Source organism: Thamnophis elegans, chromosome 9 (genome assembly GCF_009769535.1).
Source record: "Thamnophis elegans isolate rThaEle1 chromosome 9, rThaEle1.pri, whole genome shotgun sequence".
Lineage (NCBI taxonomy): Eukaryota > Metazoa > Chordata > Lepidosauria > Squamata > Colubridae > Thamnophis > Thamnophis elegans.
Genome location: NC_045549.1, coordinates 9400945 through 9413131, shown reverse-complemented (window position 1 = coordinate 9413131; position 12187 = coordinate 9400945). Strand labels below are relative to the sequence as shown.

The 12187-nt window shown below is 45.5% G+C and overlaps 1 protein-coding gene across 1 annotated transcript in view; it reads left to right on the top strand.

Annotated features, from left to right (window-relative positions):
- ANTXR2 (ANTXR cell adhesion molecule 2) overlaps positions 1 to 12187 on the top strand; it is a 173666-nt gene that overhangs the window by 81612 nt on the left and 79867 nt on the right. The window contains exons 12-13 of the mRNA XM_032224554.1: positions 691 to 786; positions 5994 to 6038. Coding sequence (XP_032080445.1) covers positions 691 to 786; positions 5994 to 6038 — 141 coding nt within the window. The remainder of the gene's footprint in view (positions 1 to 690; positions 787 to 5993; positions 6039 to 12187) is intronic.

Here is a 12187-nt window from a genome sequence, read left to right as displayed (position 1 = left end):
AACAGCTAAAGCAAAGCACCCATCGATGTGAGTGATGTTGAGTTGGCCACGCCCACATGGTCACATGACCACCGAGCCATGCCTATCCAGCTGGCCATGAGGGTTGTTCAATTATTTGAATCCCACCACTGGGTTGGGCCCCTCTTCTTTGTGGCAACCCCTGAGATATTGGAACACTGCTATCATGTCACCCCTGGTCCTTCTTGCCTCCAGAAATTGTGAATGCTCCAACACTGGAAGTTTTAAAGAAGATGTTGAATAACCATTTGTCTGAAGTGGTGTAGGGTTTCCTGCCTAAGCAGGGAGTTGGACTAGAAGACCTCCAAGGTCCCTTCCAACTCTGTTATTCTAGGGGCCAGGGTGCGATTTAGCCTGCAAGCTTCTAAATCTGTGCAAAGGATTGAAACAAAAACTTAAGACTCCGTCTGCTCTGAACTCTGAGCTGAAAACTCCCCTCTGCTGTACGGCTGCCTATGTTTGCCTGTAACTACTACTACAAAAAAACCTATATTGGTAATGTACACTTATCTTCATGTGTTAATATGTATACGAAGAAGTTAATGAATGCAGCTGAATCAGTTACCTGTGTGTGCTTTCTGGAAGTGATTTTTCTGCAACAAACTCTGACATTATTAATTTTACCCTTAGTTACTAAAAGTAACTATTACTTTTCATCTTTGTTTTTGATAGACCAATGGCATCGTGGCACTGATCATTATCCTCATTTTGTTACTGTTGATGGGGATTGCTGCTCTGTGGTGGTTTTGGCCCCTGTGTTGCAAAGTGGTAAGTAATTTCCCCCACCCTCTCTGGGCCGGCTGGGGAATTCTGGGAATTGAAGTCCACACATCTTAGAGTAGCCAAGGCTGAGAAACACTGATCTGTAGTCTTCACTCAGTTTTGGGCAAGCAGCAGAAGTGGGATTCAATTTTTTTTTACTACTGGTTCTGTGGGCGTGGCTTGGTGGACATGGCATGGCTTGGTGGGCATGGCTTGGTGCACGGGGCAGGGGAAGGATACTACAAAATCTCCATTCCCTCCCCACTCCAGGGGAAGGATACTGCAAAATCTCCATTCCCTCTCCAATCCAGGGGAAGGATACTGCAAAATCCCCATTCCCTCCCGATCAGCTGGGACTCGGGAGGCAGAGAATAGATGGGGCGGGGCCAGCCAGAGATGGTATTTACCGGTTCTCTGAACTACTCAAAATTTCTACTACCAGTTCTCCAAAATTGGTCAGAATCTGCAGAAGGCCACCTCTGGCGATCAGCGTAGCCAATGTAGTCTTATTGATTTGCTCGTAATCAGATTGGAGAAGGTTATCGAGGCATCTTTCCTTGCAGATTGAATGCAAATATAAATATTAGATTGGAATTACACAGTGCTTGCCCCTGGTGCCTGAACTGCAAGCTCATCAACAAGGCCTATTAATTGGTTGACTTCTGGAGTTTATGCTCCCTCACCCTTCAGTGCTAATTAGCATTCCCTTGAATTCACCACCAAACTAATTTAAAAATGTAAACATGGAACCGATGTTAATATCTGGATAAATCCCCCTTTAACCTCTAAAAGCCATTTTTAGTCTTAATAGGGGAGTATAAGAAAACAGCGTGGAGCTCTGAAATCCCAATTTTATCCCAAAGCGTAGTTTTTGAGAAAGCTATAGTTAGCGCAATATAAGGGACCATATTTTATTGTGGTGATAGTATATATGCTGAGTACAGGTGGTCCTTGACTTACAACTACCATATTTTTCAGAGTATAAGACGCATCTTGTTCCCTGAAAAAAGAGGGTGAAAATCTGGGGTGCGTCTTATACAGTGAATACGGCATTTTTGGCCTCCCGAAACTCCTCCTCCTTTGCAAAAATGTACGTGCAGAGGGTTTGGGAAGCTTGCAAAGTGCTCCTGGGGCTGTTACTCACCGAACGATGGCAGCGATTCACTTAACAGCTGTGCCAAGAAAAGTTGTAAAACGGGGCAAAATTCACTTAACAACCTTCTTGCTTAGCAGTGGAAATTTTGGGCTCAAATGTCCTAAATTGAGGACTTCCAGGGTTATTGTAACTTTGATTCCTGCAGGTTTTTTTTTTGCATATTTCAGTTTGTAGAATAGAATAGAATAGAATAGAATAGAATAGAATAGAATACAACAGAATATAATTCTTTATTGGCCAAATGTGATTGGACACACAAGGGATTTGCCTTTGGTGCCTATGCTCTCAGTGTACATAAAAAGAAAAGATACATTCATCACGAACCATAAGGTACAACACTTAATGATAGTCATAGGGTGCAAATAAGCAATCAAATCATACTAGGAAACAATCAATATCAATCGTAAGGTATTTATATTTTGCAGAACCAAACCAGACATTTATGGAGGTGCAGATGACACTCAATAATTCCTCTGTACAACAGCATAAGCCATCCCTTTTCAACAGCTGGCCTCGTTGCAGTTAAAAGCCCATATTTTTACCATTTAGTTACCGTCTTTTTTGGAGTATAAGACGCACCGGAGTATAAGATGCACCAAGATTTTGAAGAGGCAAATTAAAAAAAAAAAGTTTTTGCACTCTCCTGAAACCAGCCCATTTTTTGCTCATTTCTGCCCTCCCCAGCCCCCAGGAGCACTCCGGAAGCCTCCTAAAGGCTATGCACAACAATTTTTGCAAAGGAGGTGGGGTTTCGTGAGGTCAAAATTTCTGTATTCAGCGTATAAGACACACCAAGATTTTCACTCTCTTTTTTGAGGGGAAAAGGTGCGTCTTATACTCCGAAAAATACGGCAAGCTTCCCCCCCCCACCCCACCCGTGTCACTAATGCAGGATGGGAACCAAACTAAATTGCATTGAAGGTAGACATTTCCCCCTCCCGCCTCTCCTCCCTCCTAACCGTTCTGTCTTCCTCGTTGGCAGCAACCAGTTGGCATCTAGAGTGTGCCCAGTGATTTGGGGCATCCTGTTTTCATTGTTGGCAGGAGCCCATTGGTGGTTTATTTATTTATTTATTTATTCATTTCGGGCTTGTTCTGCAGTCCGCGCACATCGCCAGGTTGCGGAATGGCCTTTCCGTTTCCTTCCTTTCTTTCACCATTGTCAAAGAGAGTTGGCTGTTGACAGTTCGTTTGCTCCTTTGTCAACGTTAGCGAACATCTGAATGCGTCAAGCTGGTCTTTGCGCTCTGGCGCTGACATTTCGTAATGCCCACCACATTTGAAGCATTGAAGATGTGTTAATGAGCACATCAAGGGACAGTTGCCTGAAACCACCAATTTATTTAAAAATAATAATAAAAAATGATGAACTCAACAGTTTTACCTATCTCTCTGCCTGCCTGCCTGCCTGCCTGCCTGCCTACCTACCGATTTGCATATCTGTCTTATTTGTCCGTCCGTCTGCTTAATGATCTGTGATGGAGGAAAACCGGCTGTGCTCTATGAAACGAAGTCTTTAATCCCCTCCTCCCTCTTGTTTGGCTAAATAAACACCCGGCAGCCTGTTTCTTGACAATGATAATAATACCAAGCCCTAAAAATTGGAGAAGACTCAAACTCTGCATATGGTAAACAAAATGGAGATTTAGTCTCCTGGGCTCCTGAGATGGGTGTTTAAGGAAATGTGAATGAAATAGAAATAGTTGACATCTTGGCAATATTATGTCTTTTAACATGTGCAAGTTCTCAGGGATGGAGAAGTTACAGACGCTCTTCCATTCCTTTCCTGCCTCCCCCCTCCCCAACCCTGCCGGAAAATAAGGATAGCTTCCTGAACCGGGTTTTGAAAAGAAAATGATGGATTTAAAGCAATTTAAGCCCCCCCCAATGCTTTTGGGAGGGGTCCAGCCAACTGTTAATAAAGTTGATTTAATTAAAAGTTATTTGGTGGGGGAGAGGTCTTCTTAGCCATGTTTGTTTCTTTCAGGCAAATATTAAGCATTTTGCCAAGTCTGAAAAAATATATATATTCTATTACCGTAGTTCATATAGAACTAGCTCATAACTTGGCGTTGCCCGGTTATTTATAGATGTCGAAGAGTTTGTCTGAAAGAGAGCCATTGAGAGGGGCCTTTCTTCCCCCTACTCCTATGCCCATCATCCCTCTCTCTTCCCCTTCCCCTCTTTCCCGGATGTTATGCAATCTTGGCACTTTGCCACAATTCCATCAGGCGCTTCCCCATTGGTCCACTGGAGGGTGAATGTCATGGCTGGCTTTCCAGAGGAAGCTGTGGAGGAACTGACATCAAAAACAATTGCCGCTCTAGGACGCTGCACTCACTCTCCTTTACGGACCAGGCATTCCAGAGTTATGCTGGAACACACACACACACAGAAACACATACACACACCAGGGGTGTCTTACTCTCCCAGTATTAGTTTCCAGAGAGTAAGTCATCTGTGTACCAAGTTTGGTTGAAATTGCTCGAGGCATTCCAGAGTTATGCTGGAACTTACATACATACATACATACATACATACATACATACATACATACATACATACATATATACATACAGTCTTTTTTATTTAGAGATGAAAAAAAAGTGAAGAAAGAGAAGAGATAAACCAGATCCATACTCCTGAATAAAAAATGATTAGCCCAGGGCCCTCCAATAAATAAAATCTTGAGATTGACTGCAGTTAACATTTACAGAGAAGCAGCATGGCTTCCAATTGGAAATTTGACCTCATTAACTGGAAGGCTCCATTGCAGATAGTCCTCAACTTGTAACCATTCATTTAATGACTGTTCAAAGTTACAGTGGCCCTGCAAAAAGTGACTTATGTCCATTTTTCACACGGCCAAGGCAGCATCCTCATGGTCACAGGGTCAAAGTTTGGCCACTTGGTAACTTGACTCATATTTATGACGGTCCCAGGATCTTGGGACCTTCTTTAGCAACCTCCTGACGAACAAACTCAGCGGGGAAGCCAAATTCACTTAACGACCAGGTAACAACCGCTTGGATTCATTTAACAGCAGTGGCAAGAAAGGACGTAAAATGGCGCAAAGCTCACTTAGCGACAGTCTCGCTTAGCAACAGAAAAATTAGGGTTCTGTTGTGATCGTACCTGCGTTTACAGCCCATGGAAGAAGCCATGAGCCATAACCACATTCTTTTTAAATAAGACAAGCGAAGAGCCAAACGCATTAGCAACCTGAGAGTCGATTGGCTGTATCTCTGCGGCAGGGGTGGGTTGCTACGGGCATTACTTCTGCTCGCTGTGCATGTACCCCTAAAGAGGTCTGTGCATGCGCCAGAGGTGGGTTCCTACCAGTTTGCACCTATTCGGTAGAACCGGTTCGTCAAATCTACCGAACCGGTTAGAAGAGGTTCCACCAGTGGACCTGGAAAGTAGGCCACACCTACAGAAGAGGTTCCAAAATTTTTTGAAGCCCACCACTGGCATGCGCAGAACGTAAGAAAAGGAGGAGAATTACATTTCTACAATGTGGATTGCTTTGCGCATGCGCAGAAGCATAAATAAAGATGATGCTGCCAAGAATAGAACCGGTTTGGGTCTGTGGGTGGGCGAGTTACTATCTACTTGGCCCAATTGGGCCGAACTGGTAGGAACCCACCTCTGCTCTGCAGGTTTTTTTGAAAAGCTTCAAAGACCTGCGTGTGCTCCCAGGCAGGAAATCATTAGGTTAACTGGAGTCTATACAGTGTTCTTAGTTTATTAGATATTTTTAAATTGATGGTCATTATAGATTTTATATCTTGGTTGTTTTCTGTTGTGTCTTTATCCGTCTGGAGTTGCCGGTGAGACACGAATTAATGATCACTAAGTATCTTTAACAATCATTCGTGGTTTTGCCGAACCACAACAGTCATGGGGATGAGTTTTCTGTTACGCGTAACCATGTTTAGCTGATGGTGGAGATGACTAACGGAGAAGTATCACAATGAGAATGACTTGCTATGGTGTGGTTTTAATGAACCTTTGCCATTATGTCCTTTTTCATCTAATTTGTCCCCTTCGTCAATAGGTTATTAAGGATCCTCCTCGACCCGTGCCTGCAGCTCCAATAGAGGTAAGCTTCCAAAATCCTCCGATGGCTTGTTGTTTGCAAAAGTAGATCACCATTGTTGTGACCTAGGCTTCCCCAAAAAGCACGAAGCAGATTCCTGGTCCTGGCAAAACCTCTTTTATTAATCGAATGTGAATTCCTCTCATTCACATTAAGCAAAGGCCTGGTAAACAGCCCTTCAAAGGTGAAGTTATGACCACAGGCCTTATCTAGCTTGGAAAGCTGCCAGGTAAATATTGTCCAAACGCAGTGCTGGGCAAGGAAAGACTTGGCACAGAGTCTCGGAGATTCACGGACAGATCTTCACACTCCTGAAATGAACGAAGGAATGAATTGTTCCCTGGAAACTCCACTCCCCTTTCGCTCCTCTTTTATTTCCTATGGGAGGGGCCATTCACTGTGCACCTGTGACTTTATTCCCAAGTCGACCCTGATTTCTTAGCTGTTCTTTTCTTCTGATGGCTCTGCGCATGCGCACAATGGGAACAGGCTCCAGCTGTTCCTCTGCCTCAACTGCTGTCTAGCTTTGAAGGGAGCTGAGAACTGCCAGATGCCCTTGGCCCTATCTCTGCCTCTGATGCAGAGCCCTCGTCCGAGCCTTCCCCAGCCTCCAGGACTGGCCCATGTTCCTCCCCAAACTCCTCACTGTCCGACTCTGCTGCCAGCTCTGCTGGCCGCTAGTGGGCCACAACAGCCATGTTGCCAATGACTTAGAAATACAATTTCTCCTGGATCCTGCCAGCCAGAATACCCTGGCTGATGGGGCCCACAGCACGCCTCCCTCCTACATCACTGCAGGGAAAAAATTGTCCTTGGCATCATTTAAATGAGTTATATGATGATGATGTAATCCTGATGACATCATTTGTACAATGATGTCATCGTGCCAGTGGAATGTGTTCACCGTGCATTTTAGTCTGTTGCGTGTGAAGTCTGTTTCCTGGAGGTCTGGAAAAAAATCAAGGTTTCGCAGTACTGCCTACACACTGTTCTGATCTAGGCTTCACCAAATCACGAAGCAGACACCTTGTCCCAACAAAACCCCTTTTTATTAAGCTTATGTGAATTTCTCTCATTCACATCCAGCAAAGTCCTGGCAAACAGTCTTTCAAAGGTGAATTTACAACCACAGACCTTATCAGGCTTGGAGAGCTGCCAGGCCGATATCTTCCAAATGGTTCATCGACAAAAGGGCGAATGGCAAAACAGCGCCCGACTAAACTGTGGTGACAAAACCGCGTGTTCTAAAGCACTCCGATGAATGAGCGCTGAATCGCACCGACAACAGCGCAGCGACAGAAGCGCGCTGTAAAACTAAACCTAACCCTAAACCTAAACCTAACCCCTAACCCTAAACGTAACGCTAAACCTAACCCTAAACCTAACCCTAAACCTAACCCTAAACCTAACCCTAAACCTAACCCTTACCTTAAGTTAAATCGGCTTTCTGTTGAAGCGCTGTTGTAAAGCGCCCTTCTGTCTCCGCGCTGTTGTCTCCGTGCTGTTTTCGCTGCGTTGATGACGTCGTGGTTTTAGCGACGCGGTTTAGTCGGGCACGGTTTTGTCGTTTGCCCTTTTGTTGGGTCACGCTTCCAAATGCAACGCTGTACAAGAAAATACTTGGCAAGGAGTCTCTGAGAGTCACGAACAAATCTCCACACTAATTAACCAAACTAATTGTCTCCTGCAAACTCCACTCCCCTTTTGCTCCTCTTTGTTCCCTAAGAGAGGGACCATTCACGGTCCACCTGTGCCTTTAACTCCCGAATCGGCCCTTGTTCTTTAGCTGTTCCCTTCGTCTGGCAGCTCTGCACATATGCGCTTCGGGAACAAGCTCCAGCTGTTCTTCTGCCCCACTGATCTCCGACTCCAAAGACAGCTGATAACTGTTGGACGGCCCTGGACTCACCTCTGCCTCCAACACAGAGCTCTTGTCCGTTCCTTCCCCAGACTCCAGGACTGGCCCAGGTTCCTTCCCAACCTCCTTACTGTCTGAATCTGCCACCAGCTCTGCTGACTGCTGGCGAGCCACAGCGCACGCGCGCGCGCACACACACACACACACACACACACACACACACACAGAGTTTATCAAGTAGAAAACTGAAAGAAAAATAGAGATGTTCAACTTCTGTATTTTAGCCACAGCTGGGGTGGATAAGAATTAAACAGAACTGTATTTTTTTGCTTTTGGAACCCTAATGTTTATTCGCTCTATCCTTCTGGGTTTTGGGGTTGTTTTTTTTTTTGCACCCTGATTACATTGAACGGTTTGAACCCCTGACTCTTCGGGAGGTTCCATAAAATTGTATAATCATCTCCATCAACTTTAGCTGGATATCCAATCGGGTTAGCTATCAATAAAATGGGCAGGGGAGTTAGCCGGTTAAAAGCACGACATTCCCTTTTATGGGGTTACACTATGTTAGTTAGATTGGTTATCCCCCCCCAAAGTGTGCGAGGAAAGTGTGGCTGTGTGGCAGCTGAACAGGAATTGGATTGCAATGAGCACGTCAAAATACATTCCGCCGCAAATTGATTTTCCTCGCAACATAACCGGAATGCTCAGTTTATGCATTCTGTGGGTGAGGATGTCAGCAAGCGTGCGTCTTAATTCGCAGAGTATTTTACTCCACCAAAACAGTATTGTAAACCGTGGTCATAATCTTCGGATCAGGCTGCATTAAACGCCTTGCACATCTGTATTTCTTGCTTCGGTGTTCTACTTGATAAACCCCCTGTGAGTTCTGCGCTTTGTATTTGTACATACAGACTGAGGTCCTAAAAGGGGAGTTTAGGACACACTAGCAGTGCAGCCTTAACTTCAGTGCGATCCTACAAGAATAGCGACAATTCCTTCTTCCTTGGGAAACGCCGAGAATCGATCCTCTTTGTACTTCTCTAACTGCTGTCGACCAAAGTAAACATGTAAATCTGGGTTATTTTCCTGATGTTGCAGCTGCAATCGTAGAATGACCGCTGACCATACTGGCAGGGGAAAATGGGAGCTGTAGTGCCAACCCCTTTGGGGCAAGGCTACAATAGGGGGTGTTTGAATATGCACCCCAGTTCTTTTCCCCAGTACATTTTCTTTCTAAATCAGCTAGCACGGAGGATTGGAAAAGATGTTGGCTTGCTGGGAGCCAACTGGGTGACTTTGGGCCAATCACCAGGAGATAGTGAGTTCTGGTCCCTCCTTAACCATGAAAGCCAATTGGTTGACTTTGGGCCAAGCACCAGGAGATGGTGGGTTCTGGTCCCTCCTTATCCATGAAAGACAATTGGTTGATTTTAGGCCAGTCACCAGGAGATATTGAGTTCTGGTCCCTCCTTAACCATGAAAACCAATCGGTTGACTTTGGGCCAATCACCAGGAGATGGTGAGTTCTGGTCCCTCCTTAATCATGAAAGCCAATTGGTTGATTTTGGGCCAATCACCAGGAAATGTTGAGTTCTGGTCCCTCCTTAGCCATGAAAGCCAATTGGTTGACTTTGGGCCAATCATTCTCTCTCATCCCAACCAACCTCAAAAGGTTATTGTTCTGGGGAGAATAGGTAGAGAAAAGTTTGTTGAATATGTTTGCCAGCTTGAGTTATTTGTAAAAATAATACAGGGAGAATACACATAAATAAATAAATGATGGTCAAATTGATGGAAGCAGTGTTACAAGCCTTCCCTCTGTTGTGCACGCATTGTACATCAAACAAATGCTCCAAGGGGTTAAGTTTGCATTGTAGGATATTGCATTCACCATTTTGACAAAAGCGGGGACAGTGTCTTTGGATGTCTAACTGGTGTCATCTAGTGCAGGGGTCACCAACCTTTGGACTTCAAAGACCACTAAATTCATAATTTTTAAATTCCGCAGGACCCACTAACATGATCTGCCTAATGACCAGCTGGGTGGGCGTGGCTAGATGGTCATGTGACTGGGTCGATGTGGCCAACTCGATGTCACTCATGTCAAGGGGCACGTCGCCGGCCTCTACTCGCCCCTCCCCTCCCAGCCACTCCTCCCATCTCCGCCCGGGCTCCTTAGGGCTCCAACAGGAAGCAGTTGCTGGAGCTAAGTAGTCACCAGGAGAAAGAGTTGGCAAGATAGTTCAAATTGGATCTGATCGAGAAGGAGGCTCAGCAGAAGAGCCTCACTGAGGACTACGAGCATAGGCTTTCCAAGCAGAGGGAAGAGCTGTGGGAGGGCAAGGCTAGGTATCGGTGCCTGGAAGCTCAGCGGGCTGAGATGGTCAGCCAGTTCCAGGCCATGATGCAGTCCCACTGGAACGAGGCCCTCCGTCTCTTCGCCACCAGTGGCACTTCCCTCCAGCCTTCGCCCAAAGCCTCCCATCAGGAGGCTGAATAGCAATAGCAGTTAGACATATACCGCTTCATAGGGCTTTCAGCCCTCTCTAAGCGGTTTACAGAGTCAGCATATTGCCCCCAACAACAATCCGGGTCCTCATTTTACCCACCTCGGAAGGATGGAAGGCTGAATCAGCCCTGAGCGGGTGAGATTTGAACAGCCGAACTGCAGAACTGCAGTCAGCTGAAGTAGCCTGCAGTGCTGCATTTAACCACTGCGCCACCTCGGCTCTTAAAGCAGACCCCAAGTCGGAATTTCTGCCCCCCTCTGACCTGCATCAAAAGACCCCGAAGGGGGAGACTCTCTGCAGCAACACAAGCATTCATTGCATGTATCCAACCCAGGGGTCATAGTTTGAGGACCCCTGATTTAGTGCAATATAAAAAATGCAAATGATTTTTCTGCAGACCACCAAAATTTTCTCACGGACCACCAGTGTCCACCGGTTGGTGAACGCTGATCTAGTGCATTCTCAGTGAATTATAAGGCACGCCTTTTGTTTTTAAACGTGCCTTGTTTGAAGCAAGCAAACTATCCTTCTTTTTGAATAAAGAAATTTCACATTCTGGAAAGAAGGCGTTTGCAAACCTCTTTCAGTGATTGATGAGAAAACTACAGAGATAGTTCTCTGTAGTCACCCATCCTTCAGCTCAACACAAGGAATCTTTTTTTCTTTAAATCAATATTCAGAAAGTTCGCGAGAGCATTTCAAATCAGCTTTTTATAACCCGTTGCACTCTTGATACGTTGGACTGCAGATCCCAAAGTTCCCAGCAAGAACGGCCATATGGGGTGTGAATTTTAGAAGTTAAGTCCCTCAAATTTAGAAGGGTAGCAGATTGTGGAAACTTTGTTGGTCCCTAACTCGTTTAGCTTCTGACACCGATTCTGGTGTATTTGCGGTAGATTTTTAATGCCTTGCTTTGATGGAAAGGCTTTAAATGATGGAAATTTGTTAATGGCTATATTTAAGCTGTGCTAAATATGTTGACAATTCAATTAGTTTGGGGGGGGGGAACAGTTTAATTTAAAAACCTTTTATAACCAAAAAAATAAAATAAAAGAATACAGCAACAGGCTTTATCCTGTTTTTAGCTTGCAGTAGAACTAATATTTTGTTATTAAAATATATATAGGTACTATGTGGGAAACTCCTCGAGGAACATTAATTTAACATTTATATTTTGTGTCAGAGATATAGCCCAGGGGTCGGCAAATGTAAACACTCAAAGAGCCATTTGGGCCCGTTTCCCACAGAAAAGAAGACACCGGGAGCCACAAAGGTCCTAACCAGAAGCCCCCTGTTCAATTCTGGAGCTGACCAGAAGTTCAGTTCCCCCACCATAGAGTCTCCTCCTAGCGCGGCGTACTTTTTCCTCTACCTGTCCTAACCAAAAGCCCTATCAATTGTGGAGACAACTGGAAAACCCTCCCCTTGCCATAGAGTCTTCTCCTGGTGCACTGTGCTTCTCTCCCTCCCCTCGCCCCACTGGAAGCTCCTCTCAAAATTGTGGCTCCGACCGGTGACGGAGCCGCAGCAGAGGGAGGAAAGAGCCACATGCGGCTCCAGAGCCGCAGTTTGCTGACCCTTGGCATAGCCTATTGCAATGATGGCAAACCTATGGCACGCAAGCTGTTGCCCCAGCTCAGCTCCACCACGCATACATGCGCAGGTCCCGCTGGCCAGCTGATTTATGGGTCTCTGCTGCGCATTTGCAAATTTGGGATATGTATGCCCTTGTGTGTGGGGTTGCATACGTGGGGGTGGAGCACAGGGGCATGCAGCACTCC